General features: G+C 42.6%; 1 protein-coding gene across 7 annotated transcripts in view; it reads left to right on the top strand.

Annotated features, from left to right (window-relative positions):
* Nucleotides 1–18,146, top strand: part of TRAK1 (trafficking kinesin protein 1) — a 153,170-nt gene extending 135,024 nt beyond the window's left edge. For 6 of the 7 annotated variants that reach the window (XM_084858051.1, XM_084858053.1, XM_084858054.1 and 3 more), the window contains 2 exons: nucleotides 3,709–3,811; nucleotides 15,074–18,140. In XM_084858051.1, coding sequence (XP_084714177.1) covers nucleotides 3,709–3,811; nucleotides 15,074–15,872 — 902 coding nt within the window. In that variant the 3' untranslated portion in view covers nucleotides 15,873–18,140. Of the gene's footprint in view, nucleotides 1–3,708; nucleotides 3,812–15,073 lie in introns of all 7 variants that reach the window. The other variant, XM_084858050.1, reaches the window with a different exon arrangement.
* Nucleotides 18,147–19,090: the final 944 nt, after the last annotated feature.

The raw sequence follows: 19,090 nt of genomic DNA, 5'->3' as shown, positions 1-19,090 counted from the left end.
TGGGTCAAACTGTTGCACATGTCCAATTATACTAAAGTAGGGTCCATACTTTGGGGATGTGTTCAATGTTGGGAGGAGGAGGAGGAGGAAAACATGTCACAGGGAACCTCACTGGCATGTTTCTTTTGCATGTTTTAACAACACTAACTGATTAAGGCTTGGTTATTAAGTAGGAGCACCTATGCAATCATGATATCTTTGCTGCAGAGTACTTAACTCTGGGTCATACCTCAATGAGCATTTTGCATGCATGGCCTTTGAATGTCTTGAATTTCTGAACTGCTTGGCAACAAAGGGGCTATCCATAAAGTATGTCACATGTCAGAAGGGAGAGGATTAGCATAATTATAGCAATATGTGACACGGATGTGGGGAAGGTGGTACTGACCCAGTTCACACAACACAGCAACCCACAATTCAACAACACACAGTTCAACAGCAATCCACACTAAACCTGTACTCAACCCGTACTCTGGCTTGTAGTGTTGTATGAACCCAGCCATTGATTAACATGTTGTGGTGCCCTCATGTATTTGCTTCCTCATGACAATCCCATGGTCACAAGACACTGACAGAGGCATCTCTTGACTATCTTTGTGCCTGCTCATCTTTACATATAAACTTCCACTTGCCTTAATTCTCCTTCCCTGTTTTCCATTCCTATTCATATTTTATATATATCTTGGCTTCCATAGTCCCAAAACCTCTGTCCTCAAGTTTACTTGCATTCACTCCACTTCTTCTGTGGGCTGTGCAGCTCTGTAAACGCACACAGCTATGCAGTTGTCCTCCAAACTGCACGATGTGTGTGTGTGTGTTTACACGGGTTTACACCCACCCTTCAACATGTTCCCAGTAGTTAAAATTAGAGTAAACACAAATTAAAACAACGCAGTTTAAACAAGCAGTATAAATTGGTCAGCAGCAATAAAATATATTCAAAGCAGCGTCAAAGTAATGGGCTGAGCTAAAATATGTCAGATTTAAAAACCTGGAAAAATAAAGGAGGTTTTTTCTCCTGGTGCTGAAATTACATCAAAGCAGGTGCCAAGCAAGCTTCCATGGGGAGCACATTCCACAATTAAGGTGCTACCACAGAGAAGGCCCTTTCCTTGGTAGCTACCTACCACATCTCAGATGATAGGGCATACAAAGAAAAGCCTCCTTTTTGAAGAACTTGGCGTATGGGTGGGAACAAGTGTTGCTTCGAGTATCCTGGTCCCAAGCCAGGACAGGCTTTAAAGGTCAAAATCAGTACTTTGACTTGATCCTGGAAATGAACCAGGAGCCAGTGCAGTGGCAAAGCACAGGCATAATGTGATCATAGCAGCCAGTCACAGCTGTATTTTGAACTAATTGCAGTTTTCTAAATTATCTTCAAACGTAACCCCATGAATAATGCATTATTGTGGTCTAATGTAGAGATTACCACTACAGGGATAACTGAGGCCAGGCTATCTCTGTACAGGTAGGCTCACTTCTGGTGTACTAGCCTAAGCTGGTAAGAGGAGTATCATATAGGGAGACCATATAGACTGCTACTTCACATTGATTCTCCAGGTCACCATTCCCTGACCTGGTGCTCACCTCCAAACGTTTTAAGACTACAACTCCTAACATTCCTGACCATTGGCCATGCTAGCTGGAGGTGATGGGAGTTGGTCCCAAACATCCGGACGACACCCTGTTGGGAAAAGCTGCTCCAGGTGAAGAGCCCTCTAAAGACTTAAATATAAGATTTGTGTGCAAGGAAAGTAACATGATTCACAAGACTGTTGTATAGTAACAATGGATTGGATCCCAAAGTGCCCTTCTGTGGAAAAGAGGGCTCCTTCCATTCATGGAAAGGCTTGGCTCTACTGGAGGCTTCTGCAAACAGATGTGGGGGTCAGGTGAGGGGGAGAAACTTTCTCAGGTTCCCCTAGCAGACTCCTGTACCATTTCTTATGCTGTTTTGGAGCATCTCTCAACCTCCTGCAGCAGATTTACAAGGGGAAGGGAAAGCCAAGACGTATCCCATGAGTAGAACTCTGTTCGTGGAATTCTGGATCTGGTAGTAGAGGACTACACAATACTTTTTTTCTGTATCTGACTTCTTTCCAGGCTTGACAAAGTACAAGTGCATGTTTTCATACTTTAAGCGGGAACACATATTACCTTAAAATGTAAGGTGGGGTTTCAGAGACTCCTGAGTACCATGACATACTTTATGACCAGTTCCCGTTTGCATTCTGCAGATGCACTCTATAGCAATTTATAAATACAAATTAAGGACTCATGAAGTAAACCATAACAGATTCTAAGATCTGTGGTGCTGACAACTAAGTGTCTTGTAGCAGTATTGCAGAAGGCGGCATTACTTTTCCCCTTTTGCTTGCCATGTTAGAATATTTTTTATGAATATGTTTGACATAATGGCTATCTGGTGCAGCTGCAGGTGTTCTGTAAGTGATGCGGGGAGGCGAAAAGGCAAGGAAATGTCACAGATGGACAATAGTGGATCCAAAATGATAATGCTGGTATCTTTGGATACAAAAAATATATCGATAGATATGGACACACACACTTGTGTGCTATAACGCATAAATCCTAAAATTTATGTCTGCCTCACCACTAGGATCCATTATTGAAACAAAAGGTGATGGGATACTTTTTCCTGGAACTGTAATGGAGGAAGCTGAAATGTATGAACATTCTGGATGTTGCAGATTTCTTTTCAGATACTGTTTAGCCTTGTCCATAAAGTGGACTTACTATTTAAATTTTCTGCCAGTCTTACCACCAGCATCAGAAAGTGCTAATGTAGAAAAGGATATTAGGGCCAGTACTTAACATTACGGAAGTGGCGTGTTTACCACTTGATGCATGGCTCTATTTCACGTCTCTCTGGTTAAGTTAGAGCAGCAAAATCAGTTGGGAAGAGTTAACTATGTGTTTACCGGGGCAATGCTGCCGTGGATCCACTTATGTGCCCCCTCCCACAATATTTTGGTGTTCTGTTATCCTCCCAGAGTGGAATGGAAAACTATTGTGGGTGAGCAGCAAGCACAGCATTCCAGTAACTGTGTATCTTCTTGCAAGAGGAAAAAAGGTGGGATATAAATGCAATAAATAAATAAATAAATATCAACTGGCCCTTAAGCACTGTATGGGTAAAACAGAAGTGGAGAACAAAATGATCCAGTGGAATGAAAAGACCAGTCGTAGGATTAATCTTGGAGACCTTTTCAGCGATCTCTACAGGGATTTATATATATGTGAAATCTGACCCCTGAAGAAGGCCCATACTCAAGGCTGAAATGTATAGGGCTATTTCCTGGAATACAACTACATATATTTTTTCAAGATCCTGAGACTTCGTCTCTTAAAGCCTCCATTGGACTTTAAGCACTGTATGCCACTTATACTAGTTGTTAGCAGGATTGGACTTGCCAATCCTGAAGGCATCAGTGTCTGCCTAGAGCCCTAATGATAAGTCTAGTAGAACTGAAGAGATTTTACCAGTGATGACCAATAGCCAGACTCTCCTTGTAAACATTGGAGTGCTGAAGAGGTAGAAGGTAAAGCAATTCAGAAATGTGGTGCATTTTGCCTTCCTTACACAGATCCCATGTGAAGTATTGCATTGCTTTTCCATCTGTTTGAGTACACTGAAATTTTCTTTTTTAATATATAAATGCAAAGAATGTTCTGTTTTTTTTAACATAGTACATCATCCCGGGAAGTGCATGTCACAAACCAACTCCACCTTCACCTTCACCACCTGCCGCATTCTACACCCTTCCGATGAGCTGACACGAGTCACTCCAAGGTAAGGGGTTCCGGAGAGCTTTTGTCTCTCCCTGGAGCAGGAAAGCCTAAAAGTAGCCAAGAGGGCGAGGAGATTTTAGCAATTGTACTTTATCAATGAGGAGATCTAGTGGGGAGTTTAGAGGGTACAGAACCTTGAAGTATATGACCTCAAGCTTCTGAACCCTCTAAACTCTCCCCACAAGATCAGGACACTTCACTACCTTACCTTATGTATATGTAGTGCTTATTTCTCCAAAACCACCTGAGAAATCTAGAATATAAATCTATTTTATGTAACCTGTAGCTAGTACTGGTCCAAGATTAGAAATTCACTCTCTTACCACAAATTCTATGCTACTGGCAATTTTAAAAGGTGTTTCCATGTAACTGCAACTTCAGTTAGTTGTTTCCATGTGCATGGAATGAGGACATTCAAGGGATTAATGTTACTTCATGACTCAGAGGCCAATGGACATATATATGAATAAAAATACAATGGTCAAAAGTCTTCCCCAGGAAAAAAACAACACTTGATATTACTTCTCAGTTGCTATATGTTAGTGCAGTTCTGGGGAACCTCGGGCCTATGGGCCAAATCTGGCCCTCCAGTGTTATCTTTATTTGTTGTTGTTGTTGTTATGATTATTATATTTCATTTCTATTCCACCCAATAGCCGAAGCTCTCTGGGCAGTTCAAAAAAATTTAAACCAAAAAGCACAGGATAAAACAATATAAAATATAAAAGCGTTAAAACCACAATATAACAGTACAACCAGAATAAAACCTAGCAGCAATGCAGGGATTTAAAATACAGATTTAAAACACCAAAGCTAAAAGACTAGGAAGCTAAAATGCCTGGGAGAATAAAAAGGTCTTCACCTCGTGCCGGAAGGAATAGAACATGGGTGCCAGGCGACCCTCTCTAGGGAGCTCATTCCACAGCTGGGGTGCCACAGCAGAAAAGGCTGTCTTCCTGGTAGCCACCCGCTTCACTTCCTTTGGCAGGGGCTCACGGAGAAGGACCACTGAGGATGATCTTAGGGTCCGGGCAGGCACATATGGGAGGAGGCGGTCCTTCAGATAACCTGGCCTCAAGCCGTTAAGGGCTTTGAATGTTAATACCAGCACTTTGAATCGGGCCCAGAAATAGACCGGCAGCCAGTACAGCTGGAAAAGTACTGGCATAATGTGCTCTCGTTGGCCAGTCCCTGTTAATAATCTTGCTGTCCTATTTTGGACCAGCTGAAGTTTCCGGACCATTTTCAAAGGCAGCCCCACGTATAACGCATTGCAATAATCCAGGCAAGAAGTTATCAGAGCATGGATAAATGTAGTTAGGCTATCTCTGTCCAGATAAGAGCATAGTTGGTATACCAGCCTAAGCTGATAAAAAGTGCTCCTTGCCCCTGAGTTCACTTGTGCCTCAGGTGACAGTTCTGGATCCAAGAGCACCCCCAACTACAAACGTGATCCTTTAGGGGAAGTGCAGCCCCTTCTATAACAGGTTGAATATCACCTAGCTGGGCAGACAAACCACCCACTAACAGTACCTCCATCTTGTCTGGATAGAGTTTCAGTTTATTGGCCCTCATCCAGTCCATTCCCGTGCCCAGGCCCTGATTCAGAACAGCCACTGCCTCACTTGGGTTTGATGAGAAGGAGAGGTAGAGCTGGGTGTCATCCGCATATTGATGGCACCTCAGCCCACACCTCCGGATAACCACCCCCAGCGGTTTCATGTAGATGTTGAACAGCATGGGGGATAAAATAGAGCCCTGTGGGACCCCACAGCACAATTGCCATGGCACAGAGCAGTAATCCCCCAGCACCACCTTCTGGAATCGGCCATCCAAGAAGGAGCGGAACCAATGCAGTGCAGTGTTATCCAGATGGCCCTGGCCCCGCCCCCTCCCCCTCCCCCTCCCCCTCCCCCTGACTGCCAGCCATTTGCAGATTGTGTAGTGGTTTCCTGGCTTTGCACAGTGTTTTTTTTTTCCATTCTAAAGGGAATGCCTTGAAATGCCTCTCCCAAGGCTTAGTTACTAGCAGCAAGAGCTTTCAGCTGAAATATGCTGGCATTTTTGGTAGTTTGAGCCCCGCCCCTTTTCCCCATGACCCCGCCCACCACTGGAATGTAGTCCCTGAGAGCTTCTCTGAAACTGAATTTAGGCTGAAAGATATTCGCCACCGTTGTGTTAGTGTGTTGCTGAAGTAATGCAAGTATCTTCAAAGACTGCGGGGTGGAGGGGGGAGAGGAATTCCTAAGAATAAAAATTAGCAAGGTGTCAAAGGCAAAAAAAGAAATGAGAAGTGCTGTAGCTGTCTCTTAAATGTAAATGAACAATAAAAGCCCCTCAGGCTCCCTAAAATAGACGGGTGTGACTGTTTGACATGGAGTTTATGATTCCAAGAACTTTTACAATAACAGCAAACAGTTGGCCACATAACAGTAGGGATCAGTTGCTTTGTAACAGTTGAACAGCACTTTGGTTCACTGATCAGAGTAAGGCAGAAAGAGTTACGAGTGAGGGGGAAAAAATGAGGAAAATGAAATTAATTTTCTGTGAGGAAAATTAAATCTAGAAGAATTTGTATGAATTAAGCCTAAAAGGAGTGTTTTCTATGTCTTAATGGCCCTGCTAACAAGATCATAAGAATGCCCAAAATATGTTAAAAGTTAACTAATTCATATTCATTGAGCGTAAAAATTGTCTCAAGGTATGTTGGAATTGGTTCAAACTACTGTACAATTGCGCTCATTTCACATGCCAGCAAGGTTATGCTCAAAATCCTACAAGCTAGGCTTCAGCAGTATGTGAACCGAGAACTACCAGAAGTACAAGCTGAGTTTCGAAGAGGCAGAGGAACTAGAGATCAAATCGCCAACTTTCGCTGGATCATGGAGAAAGCAAGAGTATTCCAGAAAAATGTCTATTTCTGCTTCATTGACTACGCTAAAGCCTTTGATTGTTTGGATCACAACAAACTGTGGCAAATTCTGAAAGAGATGGGAGTACCAGACCACCTTACCTGTCTCCTAAGAAACCTGTACAAGGGCCAAGAAGCAACAGTAAGAACCAGACATGGAACAACCGATTGGCTCAAAATTGGGAAAGGAGTACGACAAGGCTGCATATTGTCGCCCTGCTTATTTAACTTATATGCAGAATACATCATGAGAAACGCCGGGTTGGATGAATCACAGGTCGGAATTAAGATTGCCGGGAGAATTATCAACAACCTCAGATATGCAGACGATACCACCCTAATGGCAGAAAGCGAAGAGGATCTAAAGAGCCTCTTGTTGAGGGTGAAAGTGGATAGTGCAAAAGCTGGTTTGAAACTCAACATTAAAAAAACTCAGATCATGGCATCTGTCCCCATCACTTCCTGGCATATAGAAGGGGAAGAAATGGAAGCAGTGACAGATTTTATTTTCTTGGGCTCCAAGATCACTGCAGACGGTGACTGTAGCCATGAAATTAAAAGACGCTTGCTCCTTGGGAGGAAAGCTATGGCAAACCTAGACAGCATAGTAAGAAACAGAGACATCACCTTGCCAACAAAGGTCCGCATAATCAAAGCTATGGTTTTCCCAGTAGTAATGTATGGCTGTGAGAGCCAGACTATAAGGAAGGCTGAGCGCCGAAGAATTGATGCTTTCGAACTGTGGTGCTGGAGAAGACTTTTACGAGTCCCCTGGACTGCAAGGAGGTCAGTTCAGTCAATCCTAAAGGAAATCAACCCTGAGTGCTCATTGGAAGGACAGATACTGAAGCTGAAGCTCAAATATTTTGGCCACCTAATACGAAGAGAAAACTCCCTGGAAAAGACCCTGATGCTAGGAAAGACTGAAGGCAAAAGGAGAAGGGGACGACAGAGGATGAGATGGCTAGATAGCATCACTGATGCAATGAATATGAACCTGAGCACACTCCAGGAGAGAGCGGAGGACAGGAAAGCCTGGCGTGCTATGGTCCATGGGGTCACGAAGAGTCGGACATGACTGAACAACTGAACAACAATGTTGGAATTCAGTTTGGTAGTATATGAATAGAAAACTCAGGTACTGAGATATGATGGCTTTGTAGCCAAAATTGAGCTACTGAAAAACAAGAGAAAGGTATTGGCATGCTTGGCGGAAACCCAAGATTTAAATAAGTTGAACAAATCTTTAGGAGGAGAGGAAAAAACCTAAGGTGGCAAAAAAAAAAAAAAAATACACAGCATAGTTCCATGAGAACTGAGCATGATCAGTAGCTACAGAATGCTGAGTATCTTTTGGCGTAGTCGGGGGGGGGGGAGTATTGGGGGAGAAATGAAATGGAGTATCCTGAAGAAGGCATTGCTGACTGGCTGGAACACTGAAAAGCAGCACTCCACATTCCAGGCTTTTATTGCAAGTCCCATTTGTTCTGGATTAAAAGGATGTGGTCTTGTGAATGCCTTCTTAGCCTTAACAAAGACCTACCCTTGCTACCTGGAGGATTTAATGTAATTTCCTTCATAGACGTTGTATTTGGTTCTCCACCTTTCTGCTCCTCCCTCATACTTTTCACTCTCCAGCCTCATGCAGAAAAATTGCCAGTGACTCCACTGCATGAAGTCCTGGGAAAACAAGCAAAATAAGAGAAAGGTCCAGCCACAGTTTCCTTTTCCAGCATCACTGTTGACGTGGTCAGAATTCCTATGGCCTAAAATGTAAACATACTTAATGTGGTGTTAAATCTCCCCGTAAGATGCAGCTGTTACGAAAGTAAGCTCATTCCTATGCCCTGGATAACTGTGCTTAGCTTTAACTAATGATCCCGTGGTTTGCTACTTCTGCATTCATTGTTGAATCAGAACCAAAGTCAGCTTTCCCCAACCTGATTCCCTCCAGATGTGTTGGACTACAACTCCCAGCATCCCGCAGCCAGGATGGCTTTCTGGGGTATGTTGGGAGCTGTGATGCAACACATCTGGATGACACCAGATTGGGAAAGGCTGATAAAAGCATTATCAGTGCGAGGGTTGGAGAGGAGGAGGTCCTTAAACTATGAATGATGCTTCTTCACAGGTCATGTGAGGAAGACGATGAAACTGCTTTATGTCACCTTATGCTGAGAGGAGATGTAGGGCACACAATATGACCAGCGTGACAGGGGGTGAGCAGCACTGCCAGCAACCTCTATGCTAGCAGCATCCTATAGAAGGAATGCTAGTGTTTGTGGCACCAGCTAACTCAAAGACTTCTTATCAACCCCATCCCTCCCTCCTTTCCATTCTAATCTAGCATTCTAACATGAGGTGATCTTCTAACCAAAATTCTAAATTCCATATAGTGAAATGCTCACTCACTAGAAACTAACGAACACTAATTTTGAGGCACAGGGCTTCAAAGGGGGAGAGCTCTTCATTTTTTGTTTTGTTTTCAGGACATATTTTGCATACCCTGTCCTCTTCTCCCCAGCAAGGCCCTGCTTGTTAGTAAAGGGCCTGTTACCAACTAAGATAACATTTGGCGTCTGCCCCACTAAGTGCTTTGTGAGTCAGCTTGTCACAGGAGTCCAAAATCAGTCTCCTGTCGTTTATTCAGCAACGTGGATGTACTTGACACTTTAAAGAGGACCATATGCAAAAAACACAGACCCAGCCTCAAGGAGCTTACAAGTCCCGGCCCCAAGGAGCTCACAATCTAAATTAGTGATTTCTGTCAAGGAGCACAGTAACTGAGATGGAAGTGCAAGACATATAAAGTCTATGTGCATGCCATAACTAAAACTAAACATTTCTAGATCTCTTGTGCATGTAGATTATGAATGCTCCAGAAACTGAACGTTTATGAGTCTGAGAAAAGTTTCCCCTTTGCATGGGAAACTTCTTAATGGCAATATATGGGTACCGTAATCTACTACTCAGACAGGTCTTGAAGACTTTGATTACAGGACACTGTTGATAAAGGTTAGAGAAGATCTGTGACATGTAATAACATAGGCCCCAGTTCAAACGCACAGCATCTCTTATGCTAAGAGATAAAAGTTGATGTTTGTGTGAACCAGTGTTTCACTATTCCTTGCCTTTATATTAACACCACGTTTCCATTGTAGTGGCACCAGTTTACTGAGCCACCACCATCACAGGAACATGAGTGTTCACATACAGAAAACCACATAGAGGTGCTGGTTAGTCAGTTGCTCTGTACATATAGCCCTTTAGATGCTAGATGGAGGTAGACCTCAAACTATGACACCTTTTAAAAAATTATATTCAGATACTAGGACAAAAGGAAAACTATTTCTGGTACTATGCATCTCCTCACTGACTGCTTGCATTCACCACACAGGGATGGAGAGCCTCCGGCCCGTGGAGTCTCTGTGGGTGAGGCTTGGCCTCCAAGTCCCCTGCAGCCCAAATCCCCACTTGCAGGAATCCCCACTGTTATCTCAGGTTGGAAATAACAGTGGGGATGTGGGGTTCAGGGGATTTTCCCAGTGTTGGGAGGGGCGGCCACTCTTCCCAGCACTGGCCAAGGCTTCCTTCATGTGCCTTTCACTGCCCCCAATGAGGAGGGCAAGGTGTACACAAAGGAGGAACTCAGTTCAGCCAGCACTGAGGAAAGCTGTTCCTCCCAGTGCCTGCTGAGCCCCTTTCTCCTTTTTCTCTATCAGCACAGAAAAAGAAAAAACAGGTGGGGTGGTGATATCAGTGGGCATGGCCACAGTCACTGATGTCACCCAGCCTGTGGAGGCACCTGGTACGCAGAGCCTCCTCTCCCCCCATCTTAAACTAGTTCTGCATGCCTGCTTGAAACTTTGGCTGTAACACAGTCAACTGGATTTTGAAATCTTACACAGCAGCAAAAGCTCATAACTTGACAAGGTATTTCAAGTCCCAGATTTCAAAACACAACAGTGTGGGTATCTCAAGGCTCCTTGTATAGCCACTCACTTCGGTCCCATGGCCCCCTCCTCTAGGCGAGAGAGCCTGCCAACTCTCTTCTAAATGTGAAACTACACAGTGGCTATCATGAAGACAAAGAGTTCCTTAGCAATGACTGCTGCTGTTCTGGTGTTTTATGTGGGTAGTTGCACACCCTACCTGCCAGCCCAACTCCAGGACCTTTGAAACCTGGACTGGGTGGGCATTTTAATAGCTCCTCTCCCCATGCGTTCCACCTTAGAATGCATTCACTGCAGAGAGGGGACAAGCTCTTTGCTTCTACTAGAGCTTGCTAGCAGATTATTTTGCACTGGCCTTGTGCACAAAGGACTGCTTTGTGCACAAGGCCAGCAGGTACAGATATCTACACAAGATACTAAGATGCTAAGATATCTGTGCAAGATACAGCAGGGACTAATGTTCTGACATACAAAATCACTATGCCTGGGGAAGATGATAGTCAGATGACTTTCTAATACTTCTACAGGAAATTCAAACAGGCATGCAGCCCTAATGCACATGTGTGTGCACACACACACACACACATATTTCTTGTTTCATGTGTATTGACTTCACATGTCACAAAAACTGGCAGCAGTTTGTAATGGCTCGTAGCACTGTTAGCTGGGTATTTCGGTGGATACGCATGTGGAACCACTACACATTTATGTTTCCCAAAGGGAAAATTCTGTGCGTTCCACTCCTTTTTCACTACCTTTCTCCTTGGGTGTGCATGACACAGTGATGACCTGAGCCACTATTCCTGTTGCCCCCCCCCCCCCATCAAATCAGCAGTACTCACATAAGTGTTCCTTATAGTACCCTCATCAAGGTAGTTGGCTGCACCGACAACTGGATTTACAACTATACACTACAAGAGGGTGTATGGAAACATTTGCAGTGCAGCAGGGAACAGGAAGTTGTGATTACTCAAGACTTGTTTATTTTTCAAATTCTGCGTACTCTGCTTTTTGTTTTTTTCTTTGGACAGCTGTACGTGGCCATTTAAAAATGCACAAGCACACGCATTTTGGTCAACAAAAGCCAGCCTTTTCAGTGATACGCGTGTGGAACCACGTTTGTGAACTGATCACACATCCCAGTCAGCATGTCACCTCATTGTGAAGACTTCTCAGGACATGTCATTGCAACCTGGAATCCTTCATGAGACATGTTTAGCATATAAAATATAATGTTGGGAGTCTGTTCTTAAGCTGCATTTTCGCAGTGTCCCTGAACCACCCCAAAATTTCAATCACGGTCTCCTATGGCTGCTAATGCACGGTGTTGTCGCTTGCATAAATGCTAGCGCTACACTTGTAGCTTCTTCTAGGCCCGTGCACAGTATCCTTGTTCAAGGATAATGTGTGCAGCAACACAGTTGGTTGGGTTTGTTTTTGTTTTTTTACATGACTCTGTTAGCCTGAGCCTGCATATTATTTATTTGTTTGTTTTATTTATATCCCACCTCTCTGCCCAAAAGAATGCCCCTCAAGATGGCTAATGATAAAATTCAGATTAAAAACAGAACCTTAATTGAAACATAATATAAAAACAAATAGATTAAAAACACAAAGAAATGAAAAGCACCACCCAATTTAAAACCCCTTCAGTCACAAATCAGCCCAAATGCCTGCCTAAATAAAAACACCTTTATCTGCTGGTGAACAACTGTATAGCCTTCCAAAAAATGGCAATATTTTCCCATAAAGCTTCTTTTACATCTGAGCAACTGCCTCCCTTCTGGCCAACAGTCACGTGGGGAAATGTTAGCACAGGCCACTACTCATGGATATCAACAAGGTGAATTCTGTGATTGCTGTGGCTGTAACAACTGGTGGGATGATGGCGACAATTACTACCAGCTAGATCTGTGTACAGCCTGGTTCACAGTAGTGTTGCCTTAGATGTTCATGTCCCTGTGCAGGGGAAACTGCCCATGTGAACCAGTCCCTTGAAGCTGCTTACACTAGTCACCTCTTTTACCTCACAGAGTGAATTCTCACCCATAAACATAGTAGAAACAGAGTGTAAAGTTCTTAAAAAATTAGCGCGGCTCCAATCTGGAACTCATTAAAGTCGTTTGGAATGATGCTATTGATTTTAGTGAGGGGTTTTATTTTGTTTTGCAGTAAGTATCCATGCTGAAGAAGTATTTGTTGCGTTTCTGAACATCAAGGCTTTGGAGAGCCTCATAATTCATGCTCCTACCAGACAGAAATTACTACGTTAGTCTTACCACCACTGTAATCAGGACGTTATCGACAGTAGAAATCTCATTAAAGCTGCACTTGTAAAGGAAGAATCAGCAATCTGGGAAAAGAAAAACAAGTTCTGTAGTTAATGTAACTAGTAGAACTGACCAAGCATTTAGATAAACCTGCATGTATTTTAGAGTGTGTCTTGTATGTTTTGCATTATTTAATGGGATTGATTTCTGACTACTGTTTTCTGATCTGTTGTTTGGAATTTGCTTGGAGAGGGTGGGAGGTAAGGAGAATCACCACTTTTCTGTGATTTGAGATTAATGCCACTAAGCATGGCAAATTAGAACCGTAATCTGAAAGCTAATATCTATTATATAGTTGACTTTTTGGAGAGTCGTCATTCCCCCAACTAATCAGAAATTGATAAAATAATTGCATGGTGTGAGAAACTGAGAGCTTGCAACTCCGACTAATAATAATCAGCCCTCTTTGGGGTGGGTAGGTGTCAGTAATCGAAATATCAGTCTCTGACCCTTCTCGTTTCTAAAAAAACAGAAAGAGGTGAGCATCCAAAGTAGATCACAAAGAAGAGAAATGGGTTCTCAGGATGCAAAAATAAATTTATTGTAGGAAGCCCAGTGCATAAGAATGTATTGTAGGAAGCCCAAGTAAATTGACACAGTTGCCAGTAGATTGACACAGGAGACAATCTTTTGCTTAAAAAATTCTGCAGACATTTTCTTTACCCCCTGAAGAAGGCCTAAAAATAAGAAAAAAGGCCGAAACGTGTTGGGCTTCCTACAATAAATTTATTTTTGCATCTTGAGAACCCGTTTCTCTTCTTTGTGACCTTCTAGTTTCTACACACATAGTTGAATTGATTGTGGGGTTTTCTTGTTATTGTTTGTTAATGGGAAATTAGTTGATGAAAGAAAGTGACATGATAGAAATTCACAGATGTTGCTGCCCCATTTTACATAGAGAGCAGGGCTTCTGAATGCAACTGGGGGTTAAGTTAACTTTTCTATGTAATCATGGCCATTGTTCTTTTCTTTTCTGCAATTGTAATTTAACGTTACCACCTACATCAGCCTTCCACAATCTGATGTGGACTACAACTCACATCAGCCCCAGCCAATATGGCCAATAGTTAGGAATTCTGGGAGTCAATGCTGTCAATGGCAACTAGTCATGATGGCTGTATACTGCCTCTGTATACCAGTTGCTGGGGAATATGACCAAGAGGGTGCTATTGAACTCAGATCCTACTTGTGAGCTTGCCACAGGCAGCTGGTTGGCCATTGAACAGAATGCTGGACTAGATGGACCCTTGGTCTGATTCATCATGATTGCCGTTAGATTCTTAAATTGAGCGGAAATGTAGGTTTGATTTTAACACAACTCTGGTCTTCTGTACTTCCCACATTAATAGCATTCATTCGTGTGCTCAAAAGATAATGGTGCTTTTAGAGTCATGTGTAGATGTGGGGAGCTTGCACTGGAGAACTTCTGCTCATGCTTCTTACTTTCTTAAGTAAACAGCACTTTAGGACATGGGTGGGCAACTTGTGGCACTCCAGATGTTTTGGCCTACAACTCCCATGATCCCACATCATTGGCTATGCTGGCTAGGGCTGATGGGAGTTATAGGCCAAAAAAAATTGGAGGGCCACAAGTTGCCCACCCCTGCTTCAGGGCAAGTATTGATTTTATTGCAGCTAGTAATGAAATAGAAAGCATGACCATTGAATTACACCTTCCTTATGCCCTATTAGTTTCTTTATAAACAGCTGTGGTGATATTATTAGGCTGTTAACTATTTGCCATAATTGGCAAAGTGCTTATCCCACCTTTTCTTATTGGCCAAAGTGAGTTCACAGGAACATGGTCCAATAGAAGTGAGAAATGCATTCAGTGTATGCCTGAGAATGTCTTCTGAGAAATCATTAATCCAGTCCTCCTGGACAAACATAGTCTTTTAAAGATGACCTTTGTATAATCAAAGAGCTACAGATGGGTGTGAAGGATGTTATATGTGGCTTTTTAAAGGGGAAGCAAATCTGCAAGTCTCTCAAACATCCTTAATTAATTTGAACACTGGGATTTGCAGTGGAGGCATTAACTTTCAACTTTCTGCTTTTTCCACCCCCAGCCTTAACGCAGCACCTACTCCAGCTTGTAGCAGCGTTGGCAGTTTGAAAGGCACCCCAGTGGCTACCCCTTGCACTCCTCGGCGTCTGAGTCTGGTAGAATCCTTCACTAACCTTCGGGAGTCCACGACTACTATGAGCACATCCTTGGGGCTTGTGTGGCTACTCAAGGAACAGGGGATATCAGCAGCAGTGTACAACCCACACAGCTGGGACCGAGCTGGCAGGGGCACCCTCCTGAGCACATACTCTCCCAAAATGGCTGTCATTCCTTCCACTCCTCCCAACTCACCTATGCAGACACCCTCTTCTTCCCCACCGTCTTTTGAATTCAAATGCACGAGTCCTCCTTATGACAACTTCCTGGCTTCCAAGCCGGCCAGTTCCATTCTGAAGGAGGTGAGAGACAAAAAGAGCATCAGGAATACTGAGAGTCAGACTGATGTGTCCATCTCTAACCTTAACCTAGTGGACAAAGTAAAAAGGTTTGGAATTGCCAAAGTAGTTAGCTCGGGACAAGCAGAAGCTCCTCCATTAACTGATGAACGGGGACCTCTTCTTTGTGGGGCACAAAGGCCAGTGAAAGCCTTTGTTCCAGGAGGCCTGGTACCAGAAGGCCTGCCCTTGGGTTGTCCTTCTGTAACAAGTGGTATTGGGGGCGTTCAGTTGAACAGTGGCATTAGAAGGAATCGAAGCTTCCCGACTATGGTGGGTTCCAGCATGCAGATGAAAGGGCCGTCAACTTTAACACCTGGCATCCTAATGGGAGCTAAGCTTCCCAAGCAGACAAGTTTACAATGAATGACTTGATAGATGGCCGGTCTTCTAAAGAGATACCAACAATCCTCCTTCAGACATTTTTTAAAAAAAATATTTTTCTTCCATTTGCTGTTGAGTTTGACAAATCAACTTTGTGCCTAATGGGAAAAAAGAGTGTAAACTTTGTACAGGATGTAAATATGTACCAGATGTATTATAAGTGAATCATGACACTGTTTTGACAATTTAACATGCTAACCTTTTGAAAGGGTGTTTTGTTTTTCTTTGCACTGAAAAAAAAAAAAGCAATTCTTGGACAGAAAAAAAATATGAATTCTCTAATTAGCCTAGCTTGACATTAGAAATAGCCTCATCTGGCAAGGGTTACTGCTCATGCTATCAGAATTGTGGAATATCAGCACACACAGTAACTCCCCTAAACACAAGGAGTCTTCGATGTTCATGAAGTGTTCCTCAAAACAGTAGCTTAGTGATTTGACACTTTTATTTTGCCTTTCTGAAGGAGAGGGAATATCCTAGCTCATCGTTTGTATGCCTGATTTAAAGGATTTTTTTTTCTTACACAATAAACTTGAAATAATATGTGTTGGGAATGACTGCTAAGCCTGCTAGGTGCCTAGAAAGAGAACCTGCCTCTGCTGCTGCTACTGTTTCTAGCACGTTCATGCTCTGTGTTTAGTTTTATTTTCAATGCTGCACTGAAGTGTGGAAAGAGAAATTATTTAATAGTGTTTTGTTGCAGACACTGAAAAAACATGCCTCGCAAAAAACAAAACAGAATCCTTAGAATTATTTCCTGTTTTCATGATGTTAAAAACACACACACACCTCTACCTTGGGAGCCAAAGTCACTGCAAGAGCTGATTATAAGTATGTTTTAAAAAATCCAAATGCAGAACAGTGTTGCCAAAAGACACGTACTTAGAGAATACTTGGAAGGGAAAAACAGATTTAGCAAGGGTGCTAGAAGTGAGAGTGACATTTCCAGCTACTTTCCACTACGTCTCTCTAGATTTTGAGGTATTAGAAAGGCTCCAGGGGATTGTTTTGTAAACAAGGTTACACTATTGCTACTTTATGTTATATTTGTCATACCTATGTGTTTTCATCAGACCCAAATGATACAACTGCCAAGAAGTTACTAGCAAATGGGTTTTACTTCATCTACCCTAATACTTTTTGGAAATCTTCACTATTTGGACTTATCTTCCCTCAAAGACAATGGCCTTTTTTGGACATAATGCTAAATTATGATTTAGTGTTATGTATTTGATCCCGGCTTGTTTGAACAAACCATGGTTTAAACTGTGGTTTATAATCCTGGCTTGTTATAGTCATTGTTTAACTAAAGTTCCCACAAATTTGGACATAACAAGGAACTGTGGTTAGTTTAAAAGCAGAAGTGGATGCTTCTGATCTTGCAGCTGTGTCAGAGGAGGAGAGGTGAAGTGGGAGTTCATGAGCCCAAGGCTCATTCATGTAATGCTAAGTCATAGTTTAGCATTGCATCCAAAGCAGCCCAATGTATAGAAACTTGAAACAACATCTGAAAGGACTTGAGAACAAATAAGAGGAAGAGCACAATGCGCTAGGAAGTCCTTCTGCCAAGCCCCATTGAAGTGAATGGGAGCTGTGCCTAAATGCTCTTGCACAGCTTCCATTGATTTCAGTAGGGTGTATGCAAGAGAATTTCCTGGTGGGTCGTGCCCCCCAGGTCAAGATTAGTTTTGAGTTTTTCATTTTGAACCAGTTGGCGTGCACGGGTTGTGTGAGTGGCTGTTGTTCTGGGCTCATTTAAAATCAAAGCTGGTTTATTTATTTTGATGCCAGTACTGCACTACATGTAATTGCTGTGCGTTGCCATTCTGCCAGACTGTTACTAAAATCATTAGCACTGATAATTATTTGTATTAGTGAAACTGTGTGGGGGGGTAATGAGCCAGGTGTCTTCAAATGAAGTAGCGAATACCACTATAAACTGTAAGAATGTTTGAGGTAAGCAAGAGGGAAGGCGAGCGCAGCCACCAGCCTTTGCATGTGTTACCAGATTTCTATTTACTCTACCAACATTTTAGCACATTGTCATTGGCTCTACTTGCCTTTTGTATGTGTGCACTTAATTGCAAGTGTGTATCTTTATCTTTTTATCTGAATGTATCTTGAGACAACCAATAAATTAACAATTTTGAATAGTAAAAAAGAAAAACAAATCATGAATGTATGAGGACTTTTTCATGTACCCAGAGACCATGATACCATTTGTGGAATAAAAAGGAAAAAAAACCCAAATGATTCAATTGGGGAGTTATTATTTCCTCTTTTAAAATAATAGAAGATAGCCAACCACTGGACAATGAGGTAGTAAGGCACAGAAAAAATCACATTTCTATTTTCTTCACAAATGAATATAAACTAATAAAGGTTCTGTTGTGGATTATTTATATTTCCTGTATCTCCCCCCCCTCCCCTAAGTTCCTAAGTGTTTCCATCACCAAAAACCTCAGCATGTCAGCTGTCAGAGGGAATGTAAGAGTTCCTATAGAATTTTTGATCTGGGAAGCAGAATAGAACAATGATGGGGCTTATTAATGTTAGTTGTTTCATTGGGTCCTGGTATTGATGTTTTTAATTTTTGTAAAAGGTTTAAAATTTGTTTTATCATGCTGTATTTTAGGTTTTTAATTTTTGTGAACTGCCCAGAGAGCTTTTGGCTATTTGGCAGTATAGAAATGGGATGGATGAAAATCCAGTGACCCGTGTGCTGGTGAAGGCAACTTTCTGGGATCACATTACATCAGTGATCCTTTTTCATTGCTGGCTTTCTAGGGTTTTTGTAGTTCAGTTCCAGAAGCAGCTTTTGACCTATAGCCCAGCAATGAAATGAATGCCCATTCACTTCTTTTTTTAAAACAAAAAGATCCCATTAAGGGAACGTTTTAAAATTCTATTCTAAAATATTTATTACACATTGTGACAAACGGCTAGAACTCCCTGGCCTCCAAGAAGACAGGAGACAGCTGCAGGGTTGGCTGGGCAAAAGAGTTAAAAGGAAGGACACCACACAAGGGCAGAACACAGGAGGGAGAAAGGCAGCCCTGTTGGAGAAAAGGGGAGGGAGAGAGGAGGGAGGAGGAGAGAAAGACCTCTGTGGAGAGAGGAGAACAGTAGCTCTTCCCTGCAAGTCTCCCAGCCAAGCAGGTATTGCAGGCAAACCACAATGCTGCTCTGGCTAACTGGGC

This window comes from Heloderma suspectum, chromosome 5 (genome assembly GCF_057233095.1).
Source record: "Heloderma suspectum isolate Gila_16-S chromosome 5, 16-S_ref, whole genome shotgun sequence".
Lineage (NCBI taxonomy): Eukaryota > Metazoa > Chordata > Lepidosauria > Squamata > Helodermatidae > Heloderma > Heloderma suspectum.
This window is presented reverse-complemented; position numbering and strand designations above follow the sequence as displayed.